Source organism: Balaenoptera acutorostrata, chromosome 3 (genome assembly GCF_949987535.1).
Source record: "Balaenoptera acutorostrata chromosome 3, mBalAcu1.1, whole genome shotgun sequence".
Classification (NCBI taxonomy): Eukaryota; Metazoa; Chordata; class Mammalia; order Artiodactyla; family Balaenopteridae; genus Balaenoptera; species Balaenoptera acutorostrata.
Genome location: NC_080066.1, coordinates 30728327 through 30755076, shown reverse-complemented (window position 1 = coordinate 30755076; position 26750 = coordinate 30728327). Strand labels below are relative to the sequence as shown.

Genomic DNA, 26750 nt, shown 5'->3' with positions numbered 1-26750 from the left:
TTAATAAATAGTTAACAAATCAAATAGTACCAGAGGATTATAGTGAAAGCAGCCCTTATCGCCCTCTGCCCATCCCCCCGTGGTGCCCCACAGAGGAGCAATCCTGAATTCTGAGCAACACCGGCTTCATCCAGCTCTCAGGGGAGTGTGGAAGGTGCGGAGAGGACCATGTGGTTCCCCGCCATTCTTGTCACAGTTTCTTGAAATACTGAAGTCATTTCATTTTTTTTTTTTTAGTCATTCTGAATAAAATATGCCACATAGGGAGCCTTAAATCGCAGCTGTCTGAAGTTGTCACTGAAAATCCTCCTAGAGATTTGATGATCTCAGACCGAACCACATTCTCCCATCTGTTTTTCCTCCTCGACGCCCTGTTGTTTGTCACCTATATCCTTTTTCTGTAAAATCTGGCTTCGTCTTTGGTAGATGGTGTGGGTTGGTGGTAGGAGACATCAGACTCTGTACTTTGGCATAAAGATATGTTTGATGTTGGTCATCATGTGGCTTGTCACCCAGAAGGGGAGAGTCAGTGTCACTGTGGCTGAAAGCACTGGCTTTGTCCAGATGCCGGGCATGTGCTAGCCCTCTGAGTCCGTGGATGAGGTCTCCGCTTCCCAGGCAAGATGCTCAAATACGTTCCGATGGGGTTGAGGTGGTGGCTTCCTGAACAGAAGTGCAAGTTCATAGCCGGGGTTGAAACGTCCCCTAGAGCCTCTGTCCTGTGGCTTCCATAGGAACGGAAGACCCGGAAAGTGAAAATGCAGTCCTTAGAGATGGCTCAGACCTGGGTGTTTCCTCTGCCTTGTTCCCACGTTCCCTTTCCAGGAAACTGTTTTCAGAAGGGAAAGAGGCTTTGGACGCCTTGATGCCTGTGAGAACTCATGGGTCTAGTGGTACCTGCAAAGTGCCAGGTGAAGAGATGCAAGTCTTTGGCATTCAGGCCTCTGTTATTCAAAGTGGGGTCCCAAGCAGCAGGGCTGGCATCACCTGGGAGCCCGTCAGAAGTGCAGAATCTTGGGCTCACCTGGACCAGCTGAGCCCACGTCTGCGATGTAGCGAGACCCCCGGGGATTCTCCTCACGAGTGTGAGAAGTGCTTTTTGAGGCCATTCTCCATGCTGCTGGAGCAGTAAGGTCGCTTGTCCTGCTTTGCAAAATGACAGCCTTTGATAAATAATTTGGAGTGAGGTGAGGAGTTGGAGGTGAAATAAAGATAGGCTCTGATGGGTTCAACACCCTTTCATTCCAATTTTCGTTGCTTTGAACGAGCTTCTGATTAATCTTTTCCTACAGGTAGTTATGGGCACAGACACACGCATGTCCTTAGTCCTTTGTGCCTTTTTTCCAGAAGGTTGCCCTTTTTGCTAACTGTAAGTAACTTTTCTGTCGAGCTCTTGGCCGTTTGGGCAGGTCTACCTTCGAGATGTGGAAAACGGAGTGGATGAGGCAGTTTTGAGCCCTGGGACTGGGCTGTCCCTCGAGCCTCAGGTTGGAACTGGTGGGGATGTGGGAGTGAAGACAAACAGGCACAAAAGGGTGGGGACCTGTGGTCTACTTGGTCCAAAAGTGGGGTGTCCGGGTGCTTCTGGAGCGGGTGGGTGCCCTCAGTCCGGGTGGACTTGAGCTTCAAGGGTGTGTCAGGCATCCTGTCAGAAGCAGCGCTTCGGTCGGGCTACGGGGAATTGTATGATTTTGTTGAAAATTTTCTTTAAATTGGCCAGTTGTTGGACCTAAGTGTCAGTTTCCTCCTGTGTGTTTGGACAGGAGTATCCTTGGCAAGGATGCCGGAGCCGCCAGCCCACGTGGAGACGGGTATTGGCACCGCTCTCTGGGCCTGGCTGTGCCCACCAACCATCCAGCCTTTCGGACCGAACGGGTCGGTTCCGTCTTGGAACTGGTGTTCTTCTTTAGCTGGTGTTTGTGGCTGGGATGAGTGTTGGTTGGATCCCATGGGTGTGGGTTGGAGAGGCTGCAGGAGCTCCCCTGACCTGCTACTGTCTTCCAGAGACTTGCTGTCACATGTGTGTCCTTAAATGTGAAAACCTACACACAGGTGAAGCCGCTGGCCTTGGTTGCACTGGCAGTGTGGCCGCTTCAATGCTGACCCGTGGGGAAGCCCCGGGGCGCTCTCCTAGGATGGCCCCGGGGTGTTCTGGCCCTTGGCCCTTGTTCCTGCAAATCCTGGGCCCACCCGCTTTTCAAGGAGCTCGCTCTCCAGGAAGGATGCTTCTGCAGCTGGGTTTTCTGGAACTTTTGCCCTCTTCCTCCCCCAGAAAAATTAACGTCATAAATTCAGCCGTCAGCTTTCATCTCAGTGTACTTGAGGGCGCTGCTTGGTCTTTTTGATCGTGGGTCATTGCGGTGGAAATTACTGGTGTTGCTCTGGGACAGAACAGCTTGTGTGAGGGCCTTGATTTTCCCATGAAGAACAGGGAGGACTTTCTGGGCCAGCTTCTCAGTATGACGTTGTGATTCTGCGGTGTCATAGCTGTTGCCGCCAACACTCTATGAAAATTGGAACGACGGAGCCCACCAGCCCACAAACCACGCACTGGGCGGCCTCTGTCTGGTCTGAGTGCATCCTCCTCAGCCCCCTCCCTCTTCAGGGGCGGAGGGGGGCGCCGGACAGGGGTGAGACCAGCTGGGGGTCCGTGTGGACTGACACCTGTCCTCTCCCCTCCAGGGCCGGCAGGGCCTGGGTTCCATTTTTGTCTGGGCGTCGGGGAACGGCGGCCGAGAGGGGGACCACTGCTCCTGCGATGGCTACACCAACAGCATCTACACCATCTCCGTGAGCAGCACCACCGAGAACGGCTACAAGCCCTGGTACCTAGAGGAGTGTGCGTCCACCCTGGCCACCACCTACAGCAGCGGGGCCTTCTACGAGCGCAAAATCGTGAGTCCTCGGCGGAACCCTGGGGGATGAGCTCCTCGTCCCATTCCCAGGAGGACGGGCCAGTCAGGGCAGTGTGTACCTGGCCCCAGGCCCAGCCTTGCCGTCAGGGAACTAGTTGTGCCTCAAGGAAAACCCCAGGCCCTTGGCAACCTTCCTCAGACCCTGCCTTTCTAATTTTGGCACAAAATACCAATTAAAACCCTCTCTGTCTCTAGGGATCTAAAAATACCCTTTAAGAACGGGGTGTATTCTCAGCACGGTGTCTTTTTTTAGCTTTCTACGTTCTGTGGTCACATCGCTTGGGATCCAACTGGCCAGTTCAGTTTCAACGTGCAAAACAGAGTGAGAGAAAGTCTTGCTTCTGTACTGAAACAGTTTAGAAATCCGAGTGTCCTAGGTGTTCCCTTCCTCACAAAAGAACTTTTCCAGACACTTCAGGTTGAGAGTGGTTTCTGTCGGTTACGCTCACTTCAATGAACATAAGTGCGGTTTATCTTTTAGAAAGTAACTTTTAGTTTAGTGATGGGTGAAGTTTGTGCTTGTTCCTTCCCTACGTGCTTTCCTACTTTAAAAAAATGTAAGAGGGGAGGGTTTCAAGTTGAAATCAATGCAGAATTCAAATGCACAGTCATTAAGATGGTTTTTAGACGTTTAAAAAAGGAGACCGTGGAGCTGGCCAACTGGTTTAACCTGAAAGCTCACTGGCGTCTTTTCATTTCTCCTGTTGCCTGGCCACATCTTTAGACATTATTTGCAGGCATATTTTTACATTTTTCTGCGGGAGCGTGCAGGCTTCCCGTTCCCTGATTTGCTCTGCACCAGCGGGAAGGTCAGCCGCGATCCTCCCACCGCCAGCCTGGCAGCGGCCCGGGCTGGTTCACGAAGGTATTAATTTATTTTCCTTTTCTACTGGACCGTGCACCCCTGGGATGGGGCTGAGATTCTGAATGGTGTCCTGTTCATTTAGGAATCTAGCTCGTTTGAACACGGACTTGCTGGAGTCCCATTAAGCAGAACCTGACAGAGGCCTTGGCTGGAGGGGGCAGGGAGGTGCTGTGTGCCGGGGGCTCTGTGCTGGGTGGATGCCATTCCCCATCCCTGGGAGCAGGGCTTGCAGCTTTATTTGCTTAATTAATCACACGGCATCTGCATGTGTGTACGTGTGCATGCGTGGGCACACGCCTTAGCTACAAAATGCCTTAATTTCTTTTTCTTTTTTAAAAAAATTCTCTGAGCCCTAATGTATGGTAAGAAGGGTGTCACTGGGCAGAGGGTGAAAGAGAAAATCACACTCCATTGCAGCTGCTGTCCTGGTGCTCGTCCCTGGTAGTATGGGTGGCAGGTTGTTTTTTGTTTTGGCTTTTGTTTTTTCCCCCAACTCAACAAGGCCAGGTGTTTGCTCTGAGTCCCTTAGTCCCTCAGAGACCCTGCCAGGGGGTGAGCCCCTGCCCTGGATGGTGGGCAGCTCGCGTCTGCACGTTCAGGCAGGTGTCCATGGAAATTGGAGCTCGGACCCCTCGTCCTCTTCTCTTGCTACCATCCAGCGAGTGCCGACCTGCGAGGGATTGCCCGGTGCTGAGACAGGGCTTGTGATCAAATAAGTTGCACCTGAAGCGGCATCTCTCCCTCATTCATTCACTCACTGAACACGGCCAAGTACCAAGCAGGATGTAGGGTTTCAGGAAGGGGCTGCCCACCTTGGTTCAGCCATCCCCTCCCTGTGGGGAGGCCCCTCTACTCATGCCCCTTTCTCTGAGGCTGGAGAGCCAGCCACGAGCCTTACCTGCTCTTGGGAGCTTGGTCTCCTGCCTACACAATCTCAGTTTCCCTCACTGGCCACCTTTGACTGAGTACAAGTATGTGCCAGGTGCCAGCTGTGCTTTCACAGGAGCCCCGTGAAGGACTTGGCATTAAGCCCCTTTGCAGATGAAGATCCTGGGGTCAGAGAGGTTGCATCCTCATCCCTGCTCCCTTGCCCTCCCCAGTGTCAAGGTCCTGCTGAACTAGGAGGGGGGAGGAGGCTGGTCTCCACCAGCATCCCTGTCGAATCTTCCTCTGTGTGTGTGACACGGGCTGGATCCCTCTCACTGGTGATGGTCGGCCCAGCTGAATCATGAGGAAGGAAAATGCCGTGTTTGGAAGAGGATATGGACTGTTACCACGGGGGAAATTCGTTCTCAAGGGTTTTGCAGATGGGTTGCTGGAGCCTAGCAGTTGGTGGGTATATTAGTCTCCTATTGCTGTCATAACAAATTGTCCCAAACTTCGCAGCTGGAAACAGCACAGCTGTGTCATCTCACAGCTCTGTGGGCCAGAAGTGCTGCAGCCTCCACTGGGTCTCACGAGGCTGATGTCCAGGTGTTGGCCGGGCTGCATTCCTTTCCAGAGGCTGGAGGGAGAATCCATTCATTGTTCATCCAGGGTGTTCACAGAACTTAGTTCCTGGTGGTTATAGGACTGAGCTCCTGTTTCCGTGTGGGCTGGCTGCCGAGGGCTGTTCCCAGCTTCTGCGGGCCACCCATGTTCCTGGCTTTTGTCCCCCCAGCGCCCTCTTCAAAGCCAGCAGGGAGGGTCAGGTCCCTCGTAAGCCTCTGTGACAGACTTTTAAGAGCCCTCCCTGTAGTTACATCGGGCCTGCTAGATAATCCAGGATAAATCCGCGATTTAAGGTCAGCTGGTTAGCAGCCTTAGTTCCACCTGCAAAATGCATGGGAGTCACACTACGGCCAGTGTCCCATCCAGCACAACAGGCATCTCCCAGCTGTACCCACGCGTGCTTCTCCGTTTCAGTTCAAAGGGAAGGTGCAGTCAGGCTGGACTGTGGTGAGGCCCAGAATCAGTGCCCACCCCCGTCACCAAGGGGCACAGGTGTAGCTCCTGCTGCAGACAGAACTGGGTGCTCTGGGACACTGTCAGCTACCTGGGAGGACGTCCTGGTGGAGAGTGCTCTGTGACCTTCTCTGACCAATGGCCGACCTCTGGCTCACGGCAGAGATGCTCTCTGGGCCAGACGGCACCTGCCCATGTTTCCCTGCTCTGAAGTCTGGAGTGACTTGGGGGTTGTTGATGGGGGCCCTGGCAGGGGGTCTTGCCGCGGAGGCCCCTCTGTTTCATTCTGTCTCTCTGTTGAGTCTCGGGCTGCATCTGCAGTGGTGGGGGGCTGTTGCCTTGACCCCGTTCCCACCCCGCCATCACCCTGTTGCTGCAGGGGGTGCCAGACACGCGGAAACCTCCGTTGCCAAGGTGTGTCTGCATAGCACCTCTTCCGTCCCTGGGGCCAAGGTCACGCCTGCCCAGGGGCAGTGTCCTGAGCAGCCTCTGACCTGGCTGCTTGCTGCCCCCGCCCAGGTGACCACGGATCTGCGCCAGCGCTGCACCGATGGCCACACCGGGACCTCAGTTTCGGCCCCCATGGTGGCCGGCATCATCGCCTTGGCGCTGGAAGCAAAGTAAGTTCCCACCTACCTTCCCCCCTTTTCCTTTTTTTAAAAAAGTTTTTATTGTGGTAAAATACACATAACGTACAATTTACATTTTACACACCATTTTAAGGGTGGTGCTCGTTAAGCACATTCACTGTTGAGTGACCGTCGCCGCCAGCCATCTGCAGAACATTTTCGTCTGCCCAGACTGAAGCCCTGTACCCATCAGACAGCTTCCTGTGTGGTCTGCTGGGGCCGCCATAATGAAACACCACAGGCGGGGCTTAAACAACAGAAACGTACGATCTCACAGTTCTGGAGGCTAGAGGTCTAAGATTGTGGTGTCGGCAAGGCTGTTTTCCTCTGAGGCCTCTCTCCTTGGCGTGCCAGTGGCCACCTTCTCCCCGTGTCCTCACATGGCCTCTGTGTGTGTGTGTTTAGATCCTTCTATAAGGACACCAGTCATGTTGGATCAGGGCCCACCCTAATGACCCCATTTCACCTTAATCACCTCTCTACAGACCCCATCTCCAAGTGCAGTCACGTCTGAGGTCCTGGGGGTCAGGGCCTCAACGTGTGATTTTGGGGAAGGGACGCAATTCAGCCCATAACGCTCCCCATTTCCCCCTCCCCCAGCTCCTGCCAACCACCGTTCTAGTTTCTGTCTTTATGAACCTGACTCCTCTCGGACTTCGAATTTGTGGGATCACACAGTGTTTGTCCTTCTGTGTCTGGCTCACTTCACTCAGCCTAGTGTCATCCAGGTTCACGTCAGGATTTCTCCTTCACGGGCATGAGTGGCTTCTTCCCTTCTCTCCCGTTTTCAAGCTCACAGTCTCCTGCCCTTCGTAGGAGCACAGGGAACCGAGGGGGTGCCCCAAGCCTGCACCGCACCCCAAGACCACACTTTAGGCTGATACAGCTGCCCTTTGTCAACTTTAGTTCATAAGTTGACAATACAGTGGTGATGATTTATCTGCTTTAAGCTGAATAAAACCCCTAGAGTTGTCAATGGGTGGATGGTTCAGAAAAAGAGAGTCTACTACACATACAGTCATGGGGTCAAAAACAGATTTTAATTTAACTATCAAAACTGGCTCAGAACAACCCAGCCCTTTGAAGGAGTCATTTGCTGCAGATGAGATTTTAAATGATTCAGAAGTTATATTTGGGTGGCTGCAATCCTTCTAATTGTGTATGTTTGCTTGTTGATTTGCATCAGGCGAAAGAGCGTAAAACTCAAATGCTACCCATTTCACAAAGAAAGAGCGAAATATGTTTGATTTTCAGGCCAAAATGATAGCTTCTGAGTCCTGAGGCTCATTTAAAAAATGCTAAATAGTTGCTTGTGTGGAAAGTTGCTTTTACATACTTGGTGATTCGTTGTTTTATATTTTCTTTCCTTCCTTATTGGAAACATGCAAGGAGTTTTGTTAGTTGAAACTAAATAGAAAACAAACCCCGCTTTGTGCCGGATTGTCCCATTAAACTTGGCCTGTGGACTCATGAATTCCCCAATCACTGCCTCATCATTTTAGCTCATCCTCAGAATTTTACAGGTGGTAGGTCAAGCACACGTCATTGGAAACAGTGTCCACTTAGAGCATTTAAACGCATAGGGTTGGTCCAGGAAGGAACTTGGTGTAACCAGGGACACTGCCAGCCTCAGCTGAGGGGCTTTGGAGGCCGGGGTGGTGTCTGGACAGCTGCTCATGTGTGCAACAATTTTGCTGTGGAAGGAGGCCAGACAAAGCCAGGTCACCTAGGGGGAGAAGCAGTGTGTGACAAGGATGAAGGAAGAGCCTTATGTGTGAGAACCACCCCCAAGGCCCAGCAATCCCTTCTTCATTTAAAAAAACATTTTAAACACCATTTCTTAGACATGTTTTCATACAACTATATATGTGATTTCATTACTATCATCAAAAATGAAATGGAGTTTCTCCTAGTAAGATGGTTTCTCACATCCTCCCTTTCTGGACCCTTTCTGTGTCAGGTCTGAAGCCCAGGCTTCCTGGCATCTGTGCTGAGCTCCCGGGGGGCTGGCTTTCTCCATCCTTGGTGGACCCTGTGGATGTGAGGGGTGACGAGCCCGGCCAAGCAGGGGAAAGGGCGGCAGGCACATCTGCCGTCTGGACTCCAAAGCCTGTGCATGCGCCTCTCCACCAGAGGGCAAAGCCGTGGGCCACTCGGGGCCTCAGGTCCTCCGCTAACAGTTGAGGCTGGCTGTGGTCCTCAGGAGGGCAGTGGATAAGGGGAGGATAGCAGGTCAGCTTGTGCCAAGAAAAAGTCTGGAAACTGTACTGATGGGAACAGTTGGGATAGGCAGCCAGGAGGCCACTGACTGGCCGGGGACCAGCACAGTGTCGAGAGCGTGGTGGAGAAATCAGGGGAAGCCAGGGCTAGACCCCAGAGAGCGGGAGCCCCCAGGGAGGAGGAGTACACAGGCCCCCCAGGACTCAAGCCACAGGTGAGCTTCTAGTACTAAAGCAGGCAAAGAGGGGGCATTTGTTGGGAAAGTAAAATAGTGCAGCTGTTGTGAAAAACAGTGTGATGGCTCCGCAAAAAATGAAACAAAGAATTACCATATAATTTAACAATTCCACTTGTGAGTGTGCACCCAAAAGGACTGAGAGCAGAGACTCGAAGAGATATTTATACAGCCATGTTCACAGCAGCATTACTCACAATAGCAGAAGGTGGAAGCAACCCAGATGTCCATCGATAGATGAATGTGGTCTATGGAATGTCATTCGGCCTTGAGAAGGAAGGAGGTTCTGACCCCTGCAGCAACGTGGGCGAACCTGGAGGACATTATGCTGAGTGAACTAAGCCAGTCACAGAAGGACAGATACCTTGGGACTCCACTTGTGTGAGGCACCTGGAGTCATCAAATCCATAGAGACAAAGTAGGATGGCCTGGCCAGGGGCCAGGGGGAGGGATGGGGAGTGAGTGTTTGATGGGGGCAGAGGTTCAGTGGGTTAAGATGATCACGTTCTGGAGACGCACAGTGGTGACGGCTGCATAGCAAGGTGAATGTATTTAATGGCACTGAACTGTACGCTTAAAAACGGTTGAGGTGGTACATTTTATGTTATGTATATTTGCAGACACACACACACACACAAAGAGTGGGCAGTTGGAAAGATGCCTGTGAGGACTGGCCAGGGCAGGTGCTACTTAAGAAGACGTGGTGAAGGCCACGTCCAGGGAGCTCCCGCTCTTTTTTTTTTTTTTTGGCCGTGCTGCATGGCTTGCAGGATCTTAGTTCCCCAACCAAGGATCGAACCCATGCCCCCTGCAGTGGAAGCACAGAGTCCTAACCACTGGACCGCCAGGGAAGTCCCCAGGGAGCTCCCATTCTTGTCTGTGACGCGGTCCTAGCGCTGTGGACAGAGCAGGGTTCTGAGAGCATCGTTGTCAGGTGGATCCTGTTTTGAGGAGTGTTGAAAAGGCAAGCAAATGTATCTTAGTGTCCAAGATATCTCATCTCTGCATTTTTAATCATGAGCAAGTGTTCTTTTAATGAAATGTTTCTACTCTGCACCAAAATGAATATATTGTTAATGTAGAATTACTAAAATCTCAAATTCTAGTGTGTGGGCAGTGGTCCTGGGCGTGGGGTCTGAGTAGGTGATGGCTGGGCGTGCCCCGGCCCACGGAACGCTCACTCACATAGTGAAGACCAGTCCAGATTCTCCCAACACGTGCTGATATGTAAGGCTGTCCTCTCCCCGGGGCCAGAGTTTGCCATAGAGCCTCATACAGACTCAGGTGGATCGTGGTAGCAAGGCTGGGCTTTAACACTGTGGGTTTTTGGTCACCCATTGTACTATCTTATCTCAGGGTTTGATGACTAGAAACCGTTCTTTACAAAGAGGCTGTGACGTTGACCCTTGACAAGGAGGGGAGCCCGCGGAGCCTTCCTCAAGTCCAGGCACGAGGCCAGCTCCCAGCGCCCCACCTCTGATGGGCCTTGCGGCCGCCTTACAAACCCACGTGAGTACAGCCGTCTGTCCTTGTGTCATTGCAGCAGCCAGCTGACCTGGAGGGACGTCCAGCACCTGCTGGTGAAGACGTCCAGGCCGGCCCACCTCAAAGCAAATGACTGGAAGGTGAACGGTGCTGGTCATAAAGGTGCGGCCAAGACTCCGGGGCTGGGTGGGTCCTGACCTCCTGGAGCCTGTATAGGCGGGGACATAAATTTCTCAAAAAGAACCCCCAAATAACATTAATTATGTGTCACGAGAATGAAAAGTACAAATCCAGTAGTTTAAGGAAAGCACCCTAAGGTCACTCAAGTTCTGGGCTCGCTAAGCCTCACGACTTTTGCCACGTCAGGGGCCACCTGTACCAGTATTGACTTCATGGTTCTCTTTAAATGGGCTTGCCTATTTTTATTTTTATTTTTTTTACACAAAGAAATATATTTTAAAAGGAAGCTCTATTACATCTAGTTAATCATGGGTTTGATGTGTAGTTATGTTTTTTCTAATGCACATTAAAACAAATCCATAATTATTAAGATAAATGATGTTTGCTTATGTGCCACCTAAGGACAACTTGCATTCTTAGCCCTGGGTAGCTCTACGATTTTGAAACTATCCCTCAGTTTCCTCACCTGTACAAGGAGGACATTGAGATAGTTATATAAGTTACTTTCTAACTATAAAACTTCTCTCATCAAGCCCTTGTGTTTTAAAAGGGCTCTATCCCCATCATAGCCTGGGACAGACACAGGTACCATGAAATCAACCCACAGTCCAGGCTTGTAACCCAGATATTTGGAGCCTCTTGAGCAGGTTATTATAGGACTGTGCCACTGGCTTTGTTTGTCTCGCTTCTTACCAGAGATACTTGAAAAAGATTTACGTTCAGCCATAGTATGGTAGGGAGGACTTTTTTTCCTTTTCTTTAGCTCAGGTCCAACTATTTTGACACCAAGCCTGATACTACTCTTTGAAAAATATAGGTCAAGCATTGTTACCCTAAGTTCCGAGGGACATTGCTTTTAATAAGGAGGCCATTGATTAGGCCTGATGCATCTTTGTCTTGCAGGAATGTTTGTGGTAGTGGTGTGCTGTAACAAGAGCTGACCTACATTTCAATTTTGGCCTAATTAAATAGGAAAAGAGATTGTATCTAGTTCTTGACCTTGCCTCTTAAATTCACCTCTGAAACTCTCCTGCGTTGGCCAAATTAAACACCAGCTTGGGCCAGCCTGTGTGCTGGGTGATGCTGCTCTCCCTGAATGCCCTAGAAATTCAGCAGGGAAAGCAAATGGCAAAAGAGATGAGCAGCGCCTTGTTTTATTGTGCTTATTGCACGTCGTGGTTGCGTGAACTAAGGCATCTCATGTTTTGCTTTTCTTGTCCGGTTCAAAATTCGGGGAGCGCAGATGCCAGGAAGTCCCTTTAGTATAAAGAAACTCGCCCTCATCTTACAAAAAGAAAGTATTAGCCCCCCCTCAACACTTCCTTTATTTTGCACCAAAATGGGATGTATTTTCTGGCCCTCACTCCTGGCCTGAAAGAGTTGAGAGAGTAAAGCAGCTGGGAGTGTCCTCAGAAGGACGGGTGCTGTGGCCCGGGGCTCTCAGGCGCTGGCAGGGGCCCTGCAGCCCTGGAGGGACACAGGTGGCCTGTCCCCGGACGGTGGTGGCAGTGGGGAGCGGGGTCTGAAGGCCCTGTCTTTTCAGTTAGCCACCTCTATGGATTTGGCTTGGTAGACGCGGACGCCCTCGTCGTGGAGGCCAAGAAGTGGACTGCGGTGCCCCTGCAGCACAGCTGTGTCGCCGTCACAGACAAGAGGCCCAGGTGAGCTCGGCTCTTCCCGTGTGTCCTTTGGACTCTGCTGGAAGGTATTTCGGGGATGGGGGAGATAGGTGTTCATACACGCATTCCTGTGCACACTGGTGGGGACATGCGTATGTGGGTGCGTGCAGTGCGTCTGTATACATGTGTGCATTTTTTTCTTGTGGATTGTGAAACAGGAAAAGGAATCGATTCTTAATCCAGTACTGTTCTGAGGCCTTTTGCTGTCATTGTAGTTTCCCCTTTTGTCAATTGCTCCATTCTGAGGCGTCCGTCCCTCAGCCTGAACCCCAGCCTAGGATCGGAAATTCTTAGCCGTAATATTTAGCAGAGCCACCCAGACCTGGGAGCTGCCCTGCCGGCTGGGGGCGAGATGGGCAGCAGCGCTGAGCGGCCTCCTAGAGGCTGGAGCCGTAGCTCTGGCACCTCCACCGGCCCCGAGAGTCCGCAGTGAGACCCCGTGGGTCCTGGACCAGGGTGGCAGCCCCGCTTCTTCTCTGTGGCAGGAGAGGGTTTAGTATCCAGAGTGCACATCAGCACGGTGTCTCAGATAAGCTCAGAGTGCACAGCATGGACTCAGATAAGCTTCAAGTGTAAACACTGGGATTTTTTTTTTTTAACATCTTTATTGTAGTATAATTGCTTTACAATGTGGTGTTAGTTTCTGCTGCATAGCAAAGTGAAGCAGCTATATGTATACATATATCCCCATATCCCCTCCGTCTTGCATCTCCCTCCCACCCTCCCTATCCCACCCCTCTAGGTGGTCACAAAGCACCAAGCTGATCTCCCTGTGCTATGCGGCTGCTTCCCACTAGCTATCTATTTTACGTTTGGTAGTGTATATATGTCCATGCCACTCTCTCACTTCATCCCAGCTTACCCTTCCCCCTCCCCATATCCTCAAGTCCATTCTCCATGTCTGTGTCTTTATTCCTGTCCTGCCCCTAGGTTCATGAGAACCTTTTTTTTTTTTTTTGAATCCATATATGTGTTAGCGTATAGTATTTGTTTTTCTCTTTCTAACTTACTTCACTTTGTATGACAGACTTTAGGTCCATCTACCTCACTACAAATAATTCAATTTCTTTTCTTTTTATGGCTGAGTAAAGTTCCATTGTATATATGTGCCACGTCTTCTTTATCCATTCATCTGTCAGTGGACATTTAGGCTGCTTCCATGTCCTGGCTACTGTAAATAGTGCTACAGTGAACATTGTGGTACATGACTCTTTTTGAATTATGGTTTTCTCAGGGTATATGCCCAGTGGTGGGATTGCTGGGTCATATGGTAGTTCTTAAAAAAATCAGCTGTATGGAATTCCCTGGCAGTCCAGTGGTTAAGACTCCGCGCTTCCACTGCAGGGGGCACAGGTTCAATCCCTGGTTGGGAAATTAACATCCTGCAGGCTGTGTCACATGGCCAAAAAAATCAGCTATAAAGTAAATAAAATAGCAAGAACCCTATTCCATTAGGAGAGGAAATCAGATTATTCTCCTGAATTCTGCTGTTGCCGCTGTCCATTTTATCCTTTTCAGAATGGTGTTTCTCTAGGCTTTAAAATCTGATGAAGAATGGAATGCATTTCTTTCTATCTGTAACTGTTTATTACCTTTGGAAAATGTGTGTTTGAAAAAAAAAGAAATGATGGGGTGATTAAAAGGGATTCTTGCTTTATCAACAAATATAGATCACTCTCTTTGAGATCGCCCCTTCCTTAAAGACATCTACCTCTTATAATATGCCCTTCTGCTATAAAATGTTGAGCAAAGTGTTTCTTGCTGATGCCTTGCATACAGTAGGAATTCAGAAGGTATTTGTTGGATGAATAGCCACAGAAGGATCTTTTGAAAAATTGCATTTCCCTCCTGCTGCTAATTGTGAAGACTGACTGCCGGGTTTTCCCTCCAAGGCCTGAGGAGCTGGTCGGCCAGCAGGCGAGTCTCAGCCTTGACATTTGAAAGCATCGTTTTCTCTGGGGAGCCTTAGACTGTCAAACTCAGGAGAAAGTGGAAGGTTTTCTGAGATTAAGAGGCCTTTTGCATTCTTTTGCTTGGTTATTTGGAAGACCCCTGGCACACAGACACTCAAGCTCCAGGTTAGATGGTGCTGGACTCGGGGGCTGGGTCCCACCCGCGAGGCTGCCCTCTGCCCGGCCGCGTCCAGGCTGCAGCCCTTCCTTTCCGCTGGCCTCCCCGTTGGGGCAGCTCCTGAATGAAGCATTCTTCTCCTGCCAGAAATAGTTTTAAGATGGGAGAGTGGTGCCTAGGTGGCGAAGGGTTGTTTTTATTTTTATTTTATTTTGTTTTTTAAGTGCTGGTACACGGAGTCTAGACAGCATGGGTTGAGGGGCACAGCCATACCACACAGTGTGACATTGTTCCTGTCCTTTGAGCAAAGGTCCCCGCAAATTCCAGCAGACGGGAAGAATCGCACTTCTGTTTCTAAGGGAAAATCATCTTTACGTTTAGCAGTTTCAGACTCTCTGGAATATTCAGCCAATCTGCTGTCCCAAACCTCAACTGCACATTCAGTTGTTCCCAAGGACATAAGAGCCAAGAGAGAGACAGACAGCCAAGTGCTCCCGCCTGGAAGGCAGATACGTGTTTAGCCCTGATGGCTTCATCTCCCGGCAGAGCTGCAGCCTGCCTGCCAGGGTCGCTTGAGCCAGGGCCGCTGAGCACCCCCAGTGCTTATGGCTGGTTTCCTTCATCAGGGTTCTTGTGTAGCTTTGCCTAAGCTGCTGGGACCATTTAGCTTACAGATGAAAAGGAAGTCTTCCCACACGCCTGCTTCTCCCTCTGCCTCTCCCTGCTCCCTCTCTGCAGATGTTTCTTGGTCCAGGGGTCCCCGGAGACAGCTGTCCACTGTCTTGGCCTCTTTCTGGATTTTCCTTCTCATGGTGGAATCTTAGGATGCCGTGAATGTCCCAGACCTGGCTTCAGTGCTTCCAGTGGAGAAGAACACCGAGAGAGAGAGGGAGGAAGGGGGGAGGGGGCCTCTTTGGCCGCCCTGTGCGGACCCATGTACCCATGGGACACGTTTCCCTGTCTTCCCACCTGAGTATAAGGACCAGGCCACCTTACTGTGACCTTCAGAGAACAGTGTTCCTTGCTATTAAGTGCAGGCATCCCGGCAAGGACTGTGGCCACACCTGCCAGTTCTGCGGTGACGTCTGAGCCAGCGGGCCTGGGTGTCCGTGGTCACGGGCAGGGCAGGAATGAAGAGCACTGACAGCCAGCCGCGGCTGCTTCTTAACTCCTTTGAGCCTCAGTTTCTTCATCTATGACGTGGGGATTTAAAACAACTCCCAAACCTCACACCCTGGTTGGGGGTTTTGAATGAGTGAATACACACGGAGTGCTTAGAACAATGCCCGGCTCACAGTAAGGGCCTGATAATTGTCATCCATCACATTCACCTACGTATTTACAAGCAGAGTTGTTATAAAATGACATCACACGCAGTCTGGTTTAATGAAATACCAGAAAAGTAAACAGCATGTGGTTAGTGCACAGTTAATTCTTGAACATCTAGAAATAAATGGTCTGCTCTATAGATAAACCTAAATATTCAAAGCTTTTAGTTTTGAAGTATCTTTTGTGTGGTGGGTGAGTTCTTTAATAAAAGACAAGCCACACTAAACCACAAGCTGTCTAGATGGTAATCTTCCAAACCTGCTGAAGCCGAAGACCAGTACATAAGTCCTCTTTGCTTTAGAAGACTCCGGTTGTCTTTCCAGCACGAAGTTAGGAGACATGGATGTCATAAACTGTTTCGCCGTAGCCTGGGTTTTTAAAGACGCAAGGGAAGTGCCGGCTAGAAAATCCTGCGAGCCAAATAAGATACTTAAAAGCTGGGCCTCTTTTTCATTCACGGGAATTGTACTAAGCTTGATTTTCTTTTTCACTTTTTTAGAAAGGCTATAAAAGTGTTCATTTTATCCTTCTCTATCTGACACCCACAGACTTTCAAATAATTTTGCACAGGCAGATGGCACTGTTCATGATCCTATTTACCTTCCTGTAATTGACAAAAGTTCTAAGGAGATTTAAAACCATCTGTGCCCAAGACCAGGCAAGAATGTCTTCCACGTGTGTTTGAATGTCACAACAGAGACTCGGGCTCAGCTCATATTTTCACCGGTGTCATCTGTAAGGCCCGTAACAAGCCATTCTCAATCGCAAAAGTGCCCAGCGAGTTCAAGGGATTTCCCCTCCTGCTGCACCGACACTCAGCACTCCCTGAAAGCTGCGTAGGCTGTGCTTTCCCTGTGGGTGCCTGAGAGGTGGGTCAGACACCACAGCCTGTTCTGTGGGGCGGGGGGCTGTTCCGGGGTGGGGGTGGGTGACAGGCTGTAAAGAGACGGCCCAGGGAGATCTGGCAGCGCCTCGGAGTGAGGGGCCTGGCCCCTCTCGTTCCTCGCCGCGCCCATGCCTGCAGGCCCGTCTCTCCTGGCGGCTCCCTGACCTTCTCCATGACCCCAGGGACTTATTACTGTCTCTCGGGCGGGGGATCCCGACAGAGACAGGCTAAATCCCCCACCCCCAGTCCCTAGATGTACAGCATCCACACTAGGGGTGTCCGCATGGCCTTCCTTCAGAAGGGAACGAGCACAGCTCCCCCGACGGGTCTGTGATGGCAGCCCCCAGCCCCCGCCCATCACAGCCTCTCTCCTGCTGTGCTGCTGGCCTTTCTGCTCCTCCTGGCCTGAGCCTGACTCAAGGGTGGGGGTGGTTCTGGACGGAGCAGGCCAGCAGAGGGGCACCAGCAGGGCCTGAGTGGTCCCCCAGGGCACAGTGGGTGCCATGCTCATGTCTGAGCACAGGCTGGGTCCCGGGCAGGATCTGCAGAGAGGGTGGCCCTGTGACTCCTCGGGTCATGGCCCTGGGGACCGTCTCCCTGAACAGGATGTACCCCAGGGGAGGACAGCCCGGTTAGGGCCGAGGGGCGGGCGAGGATAGAGGGGTGACAGTGCTCTTCGTTGTGACCACGGACACCCAGGCCCCTGGCTCAGAACCCACACGACCTCACGCAGAACTGGCAGGTGTGGCCACAGCCCTCACCAGGACGCCTGCACTTAATGCCAATGAACACCGTTCTCTGAAGGTCACACTAGGGTGGCCTGGTCCTTCTACTCAGGAGGGAAGACCGGGAACCGTGTCCCTCTGGGCAGGAGTGCATCCCAGGAGCTCAGGCAGGATGGAACCATGTCCCCCAGGACACCTTCCCTCCATCCCTCTGCATCCCGGCTGCGGGGCACACTGGCTCTGAGACGGGAAGGCAGCTTGGCCCTGGCTACCTGCAGGCTCTTGCAGTCTCCGTCAGCCGCCACCACCCAAGGGGCCGGGCCCTGGTGTCTGTCGTGCAGCAGGTCAGCTGGGCTGGCCCGGAGCACCTGTGTGGCTGGACCCATGCCGGCCCGACTCCAGGGCTCTGCAGGGGGGCTGTGGCACACAACTGGGGCTCACGGCTCTTCAGGCAGCTAGAAGCCCCTCTTTCCTGCTCTGTACTGCGCAGGTTCCCTGCCCTCCCAGCCCCTCTCCAGGGCATCCGATCCGTGCCCGCCTGCTACTGTATGAGGCCGCTGCTCCTGGCTTCCTCCATCATGGCATCCTACATGGGCCTGGGTGCCTTAAGGAAACTCAAGGGGTGCTCTGCAGTCCTGCGCTGGGGGTGACCATACCCAGGCCCTCGACCTTTGTTCTGTCTCCTCATATCCCTTTAGTTAACTGTTTGTTTTCCTGCAGCCCTTGTCCTCCTTAGCTTTTTTTTTTTTTTAAGACTTTTTGATGTGGACCATTTTTTTAAAATCTTTATTGAGTTTGTTGCAATATTGCTTCTGTCTTATGTTTTGGTTTTTTGGCCACAAGGCATCTTAGCTCCCTGACCAGGGATCAAACCTGCACCCCTTGCATTGGAAAGTGAAGTCTTAATCACTGGACCACCAGGGGAGTCCCCTTAGCTTATTTTTTGATGCAAACCTGTTTCCCCAGGCTTCCCTGGTGGCGCAGTGGTTAAGAATCCACCTGCCAGTGCAGGGGACACGGGTTCGAGCCCTGGTCCACGAAGATCCCACATGCCGCAGAGCAACTAAGCCCGTGCGCCACAACTGCTGAGTCTGCGTGCCACAACTGCTGAAGCCCACATGCCTAGAGCCTGCGCCCTGCAACAAGATTAGCCACCTCAATGATAAGTCCACGCACCACAACAAAATGTAGCCCCTGCTCGCCACAACTAGAGAAAGCCCACGCACAACAACGAAGACCCAACGCAGCCAAAAATAAATAAATAATTAACTAAAAAAAAGAAAAAACCTGTTTCCCCCACATTGTGAGCGCTCCCTACTTCTAAGACAAGCAGTTGAAGTTGAACGATACCGTGATTCTCATTGTTCACAGTAGTTCTATGACGTCACTACAAATGCTGACTTCATGAATGCAGCACCATCATTCCTGGGAGCCTCTGGTCACGACACTTTTGTCAACCGGTCAATACAGAAACTTGTTTCATGTGTGTTTCTGTCTAGAGACACTTTAAAGTGTATAGTTGACTCGTCGACAGTGAGCCATGGTCGGCGGCACTGTAACTCAGGCCTGGACGATGCCTGAACCAACACATGGATTTTCTCCACAAGCCACATCAGTGCCTTCCTGTGCTTAGGACATCAGCCAGCACTGCAGCGCTGTGCTTGGGGCCATTTTAAACAGTGAAACCACCAACAGAAAGCACAAAAATGTGAAAAACGTGGCACTCGGTAGACCAGAAGGACATTTGTTCATAGTATGAGCTTGTTCGACCTCAGCTGGGAACACACACGCTGGGCAGTTCACATATTTTGCCTCTCTCTCTGCAAATGACCACAAAAGCACCACAAGTATTGATTTGAAGTTATAAATAAATTTTAGTGGGTAGGTGAATTTGCAAATATGGACTCATGATCATGAGGATTGACTGTAATTTCATTGTCTCCCCCCACCCCCGTCAGACTGAACCTTAGAATTGGAAGGAATGTTTAAAAGTCAGCTAATTTAGCCCCTTCATTTCACATAGAAGAAAACTATGTACCATAAATTTAAACACTGTGCGTTTAAAACACCTTATAGCCCAATTAATCATGGACAGCCCTGTCCAAATTAATATACTGGATTGGCCTCTTTTTTTTTTTTTTAGCTAAATTTTATTTGCAGCCTAAATGATCATCTGTGGTTTGATAATCAAAAGTAATTTCATCTAAGGAAAATCCTAAATGTGAACTAACCTGAGTAAGAAAGTCACAGAATCTCTGCCTCAGACTCTCATGACCCTCCTTCCAAAAACGGTCATCCTGGAACATAGACCCAGGAAGTGACTCAGAGCCTCCTTGCTGTCCCCATACAGATGGCCCCAGGCCCTCCCACAGGCCATGTTGCCTTCCTAAGTCTAATAAGTCTGTCCCAATTAACCCCTCTCCATCCAATCATGACCCTTTAGAAGGTCGATGCAGGGGTTTCCTGGTTGACCTTCCTGGATGACCCTCTGTTGTCATGGTCCTCGGCTCTGCAGCAGCCTCCTCTCCCCCAGACAGATGCCAAATACCACAGGGGGAAGGACGCTGCTGCTTTCTGGTTCCACTGGGTCTCCTGCTCCACGTGACCTCAGGACTGTCGGGGGAGGAACTGAGCACGGCCCGCTTGGCCCCAGCCCTGCCCGTGGAAAGGTGGCGTCACCCTGGGGATGCTCGGGGCCAAGGCACAGGTCTGGCCTTGCAGCTGAGCTGGGGAGAGGTCTTCAAGGTGGGAGTGAGGCATGCAGGCAGACCTTAGAGGTATCATTGGTTCAGTTCCAGACCACTGCAATAAAACGAGTCACATGAATTTTTTGGTTTCCCAGTGCATATAAAAGTTACGTTTCCAATGTGCCGTAGTCTGTTAAGTGTGCAACAGCATTATGTTTAAAAAGACAATGTACATACCTTAATAGAAGATACTTTATCACCAAAAAAGGGTCACCATGATCTGAGCCTTCAGCGAGTCATAATCTTTTTGCAATAGTAACATCAAAGATCACTCATCACAGACCACCAGAACTTTTAATAATAATACTGAAGTGTTTGAAGTATTGTGAGAATTACCAAAACGTGACACTAAGTGAGCGAATGCTTTTGGAAAAGTGTCGCCGACAGACTTGCTTGTCGCAGGGTTGCTGTAGACCTTCAATTTGTACAGAACGCAATTAAGCGAAGTGCAGTGAAAGGAGGTCTCCGTGTGCTGACCTGTAGTGGCTTCCCAGCTTGAGCAGAAAGACGCGGGGAGGCAGAGAGCTTCTGCCCATGGCCCACCTTCTCCTGCTTTTCCCAGCCACTTGGTTTACTAGAAAACATTTCTACCTCTGGCTCTGAATGTCACTGATGCCATAAGATTCTAAGCGTTGTGATTTGGCTAGCGCCTTGAATTTAGTAAACTGCGAACTTGTTTCTACGCATTTACAAGCAATTAGATGGTATTATCTAATGGATGGAGGTACCGGGAAGTTACTATGAAGCCTGTGGGCTGGTATCCCTCCCCCCTCAGGAGAAGGGAGCTGCTGAGGGGCCTTAGGATGAAGGAACATCTGAAAGGTCCATAATTAAGTCTGACGTGTGGCTTAGCAGGAAGTGACACGTCTCTGTCCCCAGAGCCCTCTTCTAAGGAGGGCAGCCCCCAGAGCTTGAATATCACTGGGTCTGGAGGGAGGTCTTATAGGACCTTTTACTCCTCGGTTCCCCTAGGTCCTGGGAAGATGGCTTTGTGCACAGACAACAGTTTCGGAGTTTAGTAGCAGAGGAACATTTTCGGTTATCTTGGGAGCTGTAAGATCTCTCTAAATCAGTTTTGGTGATTAAAGTACAACTTACCTGTGTTTGTGTTTCTATGCATTGTTTAACCTAAACCCTGCAGCTTCTGTGCGTCAGACTGGCCAACCTTTGTGACCTCGGGGCCTGGCAGCTGGGGTCCCTGAGCAGGAGTAAAAACAGCAGATTGCAAGAGGCTTTGACAGTCTTGTTGAGGACGTCACACGCCCTGAGCTGCGCTTTCCTCTGGATGTCCACACCAGGGCTTGGCCCAGGGAGGCGGCCGTGAGGGGGGTCGGGCTGCCCTTTTTTTTTTCTCCTGCTCCTATTCTCTGAATGCCTGCACCTCATCCCTAGGATTAAGGTTTCCTAGCTGGGATCCCAGGTCTGTTTCTAGAGCAGGGTGATTGCTCCGCATCCTAATTGGCAAATGGTCGGGAGTGGGGGCAGGTACAGAGTTTAAAACTTCATTATGACTTTTGTTTCTGTTTCACCCACATCTTGCTCTTCAGCCTAGGAGAGCATGGGATTGTTCAGTGAGTCTTCACACGGAGGGGTCCCCTCCCCCCAGCACCCACACTGCCTTCTTAGTGCAAGAGGGCCGGGAATAATTTACCTCGAGATACATGTGTGCCCGGCGGGGCTGGAACTCTCCAGAGCTTTCTGTTCTGCGCTGCGTCTCCCGCAGCGGGGGGCCCCACTGACCTGTAAACACAGACAGTGAAACTTGGGAGAAGGCAATGGAAGAACTCAGCATCTCTAAATCAATTTAGGATGTATGCAAATCATGTTTTCAAATATTTAGAGAGTCTCTGAGGGAATTACATCACTGTTTATAAGTGTTTTGATTGTTTTTTATGACTCGGGCCCAGTCGAGCCAAGCGACATAATTCCTGAGATGCTGAACCCATGCTGCGAGCCCCGCACCTCCCCAGAGGGAAGTCAGGCATAATGGGAAAAGCGCTCCCCATAATAAACAGAGCGCTGGCCAAGCGGTGGGGAATTATTCCTGTGCTGCTGGGCGGAGGGTGGCCTTTGTTCAGTTTACAGACCATTAGGGTGACCGCGGTGGTGCAGACTCAGAGGGTGGCCCGGCCGGGGCTCTGCAGCAGCGTCGTGTGCAGGCTTGTCTGCTCCATCTGGGGAGCACGTGAGAAAATCCTGGTGGATCTGAGTCTTGAATGACTGGGGCTTGGTGCCTGTCCTCAGATTCCACCCCAGATGATAAAGCTCCCCTGAGTTTGTACAGAGAACTGTCATCCACTCCCTTCACGGGGCGGGGGAGGAAGGGGTCCCCAGCCTTCAAGCAGACGGTCCGGAGCAGACCATCTCCTGTCCAGTCACTGTGGCCTCGACCAGTGCATTCAGCACCAGAGGCCAGGTCTGGCCCTGGGTCCCTTGTCCGTCTCCTCTTTCCTGGTTTCTTGAACACGAGTGTGGGTCCACACAAGCTGGGCACCTCTGGGGACTCAGAGTCTTAAACCCCAGCTCTGCCTCTCAGTAGCTCTGTGACCTTGGGCACGGTCCTTGATCTCTCTCTGGATCAAACGGGTCGGTCGGTCCTCGTGAATTCTCACAACAGGGGCTGGTGTCCGGCACACAGCCAACTCAGGAAATGTTTGCTGTTGTTATCATTCAGCATCACGACTTATATCTTCAAGGCCAGTCTTTGAGACAGAAGTGCTGGGGTTTTAAAGCCTTGCAGAACCCAGGCATTGAGGAGATGAGCTGGCCAAAGGGTTAGGGCACCGAGGGGGCGGATCCATGGGTACGTTAGCCGAGTCTGCACAAGAAGACATTCTTTAAATGTCTCTAAGCAAATTCCAGAACGATAAACCTCTTCTGGGCAGGTGATGTAACCCCGACAGGCACTTCTGAGTGTGAGACCAAGGGGCTGCGGCCGGGAGGCCTGGCTCCGTCCCCTTCGTGCACGACTTAGGGCTTCAGGTGCCAAGTGCTAAGCCCCTCCCTCCTCCACCAGGAGCATCCCCGTGGTGCAGACGCTGAGGACCAGCGCCCTGACCACCGCCTGCGCCGACCACTCCGACCAGCGTGTGGGCTACCTGGAGCATGTGGTGGCCCGAATCACCGTCTCCCACCCACGCCGAGGGGACCTGCAGATCCACTTGATTTCTCCCTCAGGGACCAAGTCTCAGCTTTTGGCAAAGAGGTAAATCCAGGCTGGCCTGGGGGGCCGGGGCGGGAGCTGGGCTCACCTCAAGGTCACGTGGCCCTGCAAGGCACCCGGCACGTTGGGGGTCTAGCTGTTTCTGTCTCTTGAAGACACTCACACGTAGACCCAACAAACCTGAAAAAATAGCCTCCTGCAACCTGCCCTTCGAAGCCGCCCTGGGAAACTCTCCATTTCAGGCAGTAAGTAGTGACAAAGGTTTGTGGTTGTTTCGTTGCTTAGTGGAGAAATGCATGGAATTCTGGCTATGACTTCATTGCTGAGGTCCTTGGAGATAATTTTTATCGTATTCATTCTGCATTTTAAGGGAGAACGCGTGTCAGAGGAGCACTGTTTTGTGTCCTGGGGTAGAGCCTGCACGGGCAGGAGGCTCTGAGGGAGACGCACAGGTGTTAGGAGGCTTCTCTCTGCGGAGGTCTTGCCGATGCACTAGGACGGTCCCTGTGGAGCAGATGCTCTGACAGGGGGGTTCTGAACTCTTGGAGCCCGGTGTACAGTTTGTGGTGCCCTGTTTGTGCAAGGCTGTGGAGTCATTTCTTCGACAGATTTCGAGACAAGAAGAAGCGCTTTGCTGCATTTATGTGACTTGCAGGTCATCAGAGTGAAGTGGTATCGGGAGCTCGGGGGAGGCTAGAGGGGCCTGGGCCTCCTTTTCCGGCTCCTTCCAGCTACGAGGCAGAAGGAGGAAAAAGGTTTCACGGACAAATCAGCATTTCCCGCTTCTCTTGAAAAACAGAACTGGCAGTCGTGCCCAGTACCCCTTGGGACGCACCCTGAGACAGCCCTGCCCGCTGGACCGCAGCCCCCGCTGCCTGCGTGCTCCACCTGGGCCCCCTGGCCTCGTTTGGGTCCCTGCCCAGGGCTGCAGCCCTTCTTGCAGCTGCAGGATTCAGAAATGGGGGTGAGTGACAGCCTCCAGACAGGACCAGGCAGGAGGGGCCCTTTCTCTTGATGCCCCTCTGTCCCCGGCTGCTCTGCATGACACGGAGAGAGGCAGTCGGCCTCCATCAGAGAGAGGGGAGTGTGCTGTGTCCTCTTTGCCACCCGCTGCCTCCCCAGCAGCCCGGTCCCTCTGTGGCAGGAGACGGTGGGCCCAGCCCTGGGCTTGTCCTCAGTGCGCTGGACACACCCGGAGACCAGACCCTGGCTTCATCAGCTCCCACGGCTTGGGCACCAAGCTTGGCCCCTGCTGGGCTCCCCACTCATAGCACAAGAGTGACAGGTGGCATCTCCCCTCTGAAGGTAGGCCCGGGACACCCTCTGCACGTGGGAGACCACCATGCGCACGAGTATTTTGAGGGTGCCGGCTGGCAAGCTGCAGCTTTGTGCTATGTTGCAACCAGAGTTGCTGTTACTATTAATCAGAACTTTTAGAGATTTCCTTTAAAAGTCCAAATTTCTAGTGCTTCTTGAAAAATCGGAAGCTGTCCGATACTGGGCTCACGTTCCAGGGCAAATACTCACTAGAGCACCCCAGGGCCCTGTCCTTGCACCAGCACTGAGGCCGGGCGTGGGCCGCTCGTGCCCAGGCTCTCGTGAGGTCACCTCGCTGGACCCCCGTTTGCTCCAGGCCAGATGCCTAGAGGCATCCAAGTTGGCAACCCTTGAATCTGAGGCAGGAGCTGGGCGCAGACCCCAAATGGTGGCCTGCATTGACCTTGAGCATGGGGAGGCTTGGGGTGGGGGCCGCAGTGACCAGGGAGGGCCGGCGTGGGCTCTGGAGCCCAGAGGCCTGAGCTCACAACCTGCTCCTTCACCTCCCAGCGGGGCACCTGGGAGCTGGCCACTGCTCCTCAACTCTGGAAACGTCCTGTGACCCCTCCTTCACAGTTAGGAGTATTACAAGAACTGGATGTGATGATACAGGTGGAAATACTGGCATGGTCCCTGGCTCAGGGGCTAGCTGTGCTCCCATCCTGCTTACACCTGCCTACCCGTCAGCAGAAACCTTCCAGCACCCGGCTCTGTGTTCATCCCTTCCTAACTTCCATCCCTCTGCTCAGGCCCAGGGTTGGAGCCCCTGGGATGAGAGAGCGGGCACTGCTGAGCTCGCCTGGTTCACAGCTGCCCGCTCCCTGGGTCACGCTGAGCCAGCGCCATCAAGCATGTTCAACCCATCCGGAGCCACTGGGGTCGTCATCTGAGTCTTGGGAATTTGGTTTTTTCCAAGGCAGATTGTGTGACTATACCAAGAATTTGTGTTTTAGGATCCAATCGCTTCTCGGCCTTTTGGCTAAGATCAAGTGCAGGATTGATTACCTTCTACTTTATTTCACATCTTGCTTAATTCAGAAGCTTTTTTCGGGTTTCCAGGTGTTTTTTGCTCCGAGTAAGCTGACGTCTTAAGTACCTCAGCCCTTGAAAGAGCTTGTCTTTGTTCTGTCCCCAGTGCCTTAGATTCAGTCTGGCATCGTGTGTGAAGATCAGCCTTGACCTTTGTGGTTTCTTAGAAGAAAGTAGAGGATTTCCCCTCCCCGCACTGTTGTCCACGCAAAGCACATTTCCTTGATAAACATTTTTGTACAATGGATGTTTGGAGAACCCCCAAGTGGGAATTGAATCTGACATCACACAAAACATATATCTGAATTTCTGATGAACAGTAAAGAGCCTCTACATTAAAAAATTGTTATTCCAAAATAGAGATAGAAAATTAGGCCGTGAAGGAAGAGTCCAGAAGGGTCCGGAGTCTGTTCCTTCTACAGAGACTGAGGGGCCCTGGGTGCTGCAGAGGGAGGGTGTCCATGAGTTGCTCCCTGTTTCTGCCTGAACCAAGCGTGAGAAAATGGACCGGGGCCGAAGGTCCAACAGGAAGGACCTTCTTCCAGTCTGGAAGGACTGAGGGGGCTCTTGCACCTGCAGGGGACACAGGCCATGGGAGGAGCGCCCAGGGGTGCCTCCTGCCCGCAGTGGAAAACCACCAGGCCTGTTGCATTCCCTCCCCCAAATGCAGCTGTGGAAACCTGCTAAGCCCTGGAGATTAAGGGACAACATCTTTCCCACAAGTTTGAGTAGTTGTTCATTTTTTCTTACTTGTATCTTCTGGAGAAGAACCACAAGAGCTGGCTCTCAGACAAATGTGAAAGATTCCTTCGTTCCATAAACCAGCATTTTAGAAAGGCCTCCTTTGTGATGATCTTGTGGCTCTGGGGGAAGGATGGTGTGGCCCAACCTCCATCCAGGAACTGGGGGTCACGGGCTCTGTAGGATCCCTCCTGGGGTGGAACATGGGGGCGTTTGTTGGTGATGGAGAGAACCCAGGACAGGAGTCAAAATGCCCTTGAGGGCATTCCAGCTCAGCCAGTCACTGGAGGGGGGACCTGCAGAAGATCCCTACTCCCGGGGCCTCTCATCTGCGAATTAGGGTGGGGGGAGGAGCCCACCGCTGACCCAGCCCCTGCCTTATGCTGGCAGCACCTGTGCAGCCTGACTGCCTTCCTTTTAGAGTGTTTGGAGACCCAGTGAGGTCACGGAGGTGAAGGTGCCGTGCAGGGCTGTGCTGCACAGCCAGGGCCTGAAGGCATCAGCGTCTCCTGCACCTTCAGGCCAGCCACGGGCCAGCCCCCTTCTGCCCTGGGAGGCACTTCAGCCAGCTCTGCAGTCACCTGGGCATAA

The 26750-nt window shown here is 51.9% G+C and overlaps 1 protein-coding gene across 3 annotated transcripts in view; it reads left to right on the top strand.

Annotated features, from left to right (window-relative positions):
• The window catches only part of PCSK6 (proprotein convertase subtilisin/kexin type 6), a 192759-nt gene that overhangs the window by 111615 nt on the left and 54394 nt on the right, over positions 1-26750 (top strand). For 2 of the 3 annotated variants that reach the window (XM_057544204.1, XM_057544202.1), the window contains exons 8-12: positions 2683-2895; positions 6244-6344; positions 10352-10455; positions 12017-12134; positions 22926-23114. In XM_057544204.1, the coding sequence (XP_057400187.1) occupies positions 2683-2895; positions 6244-6344; positions 10352-10455; positions 12017-12134; positions 22926-23114 (725 nt within the window). The remainder of the gene's footprint in view (positions 1-2682; positions 2896-6243; positions 6345-10351; positions 10456-12016; positions 12135-22925; positions 23115-26750) is intronic. The other variant, XM_057544203.1, reaches the window with a different exon arrangement.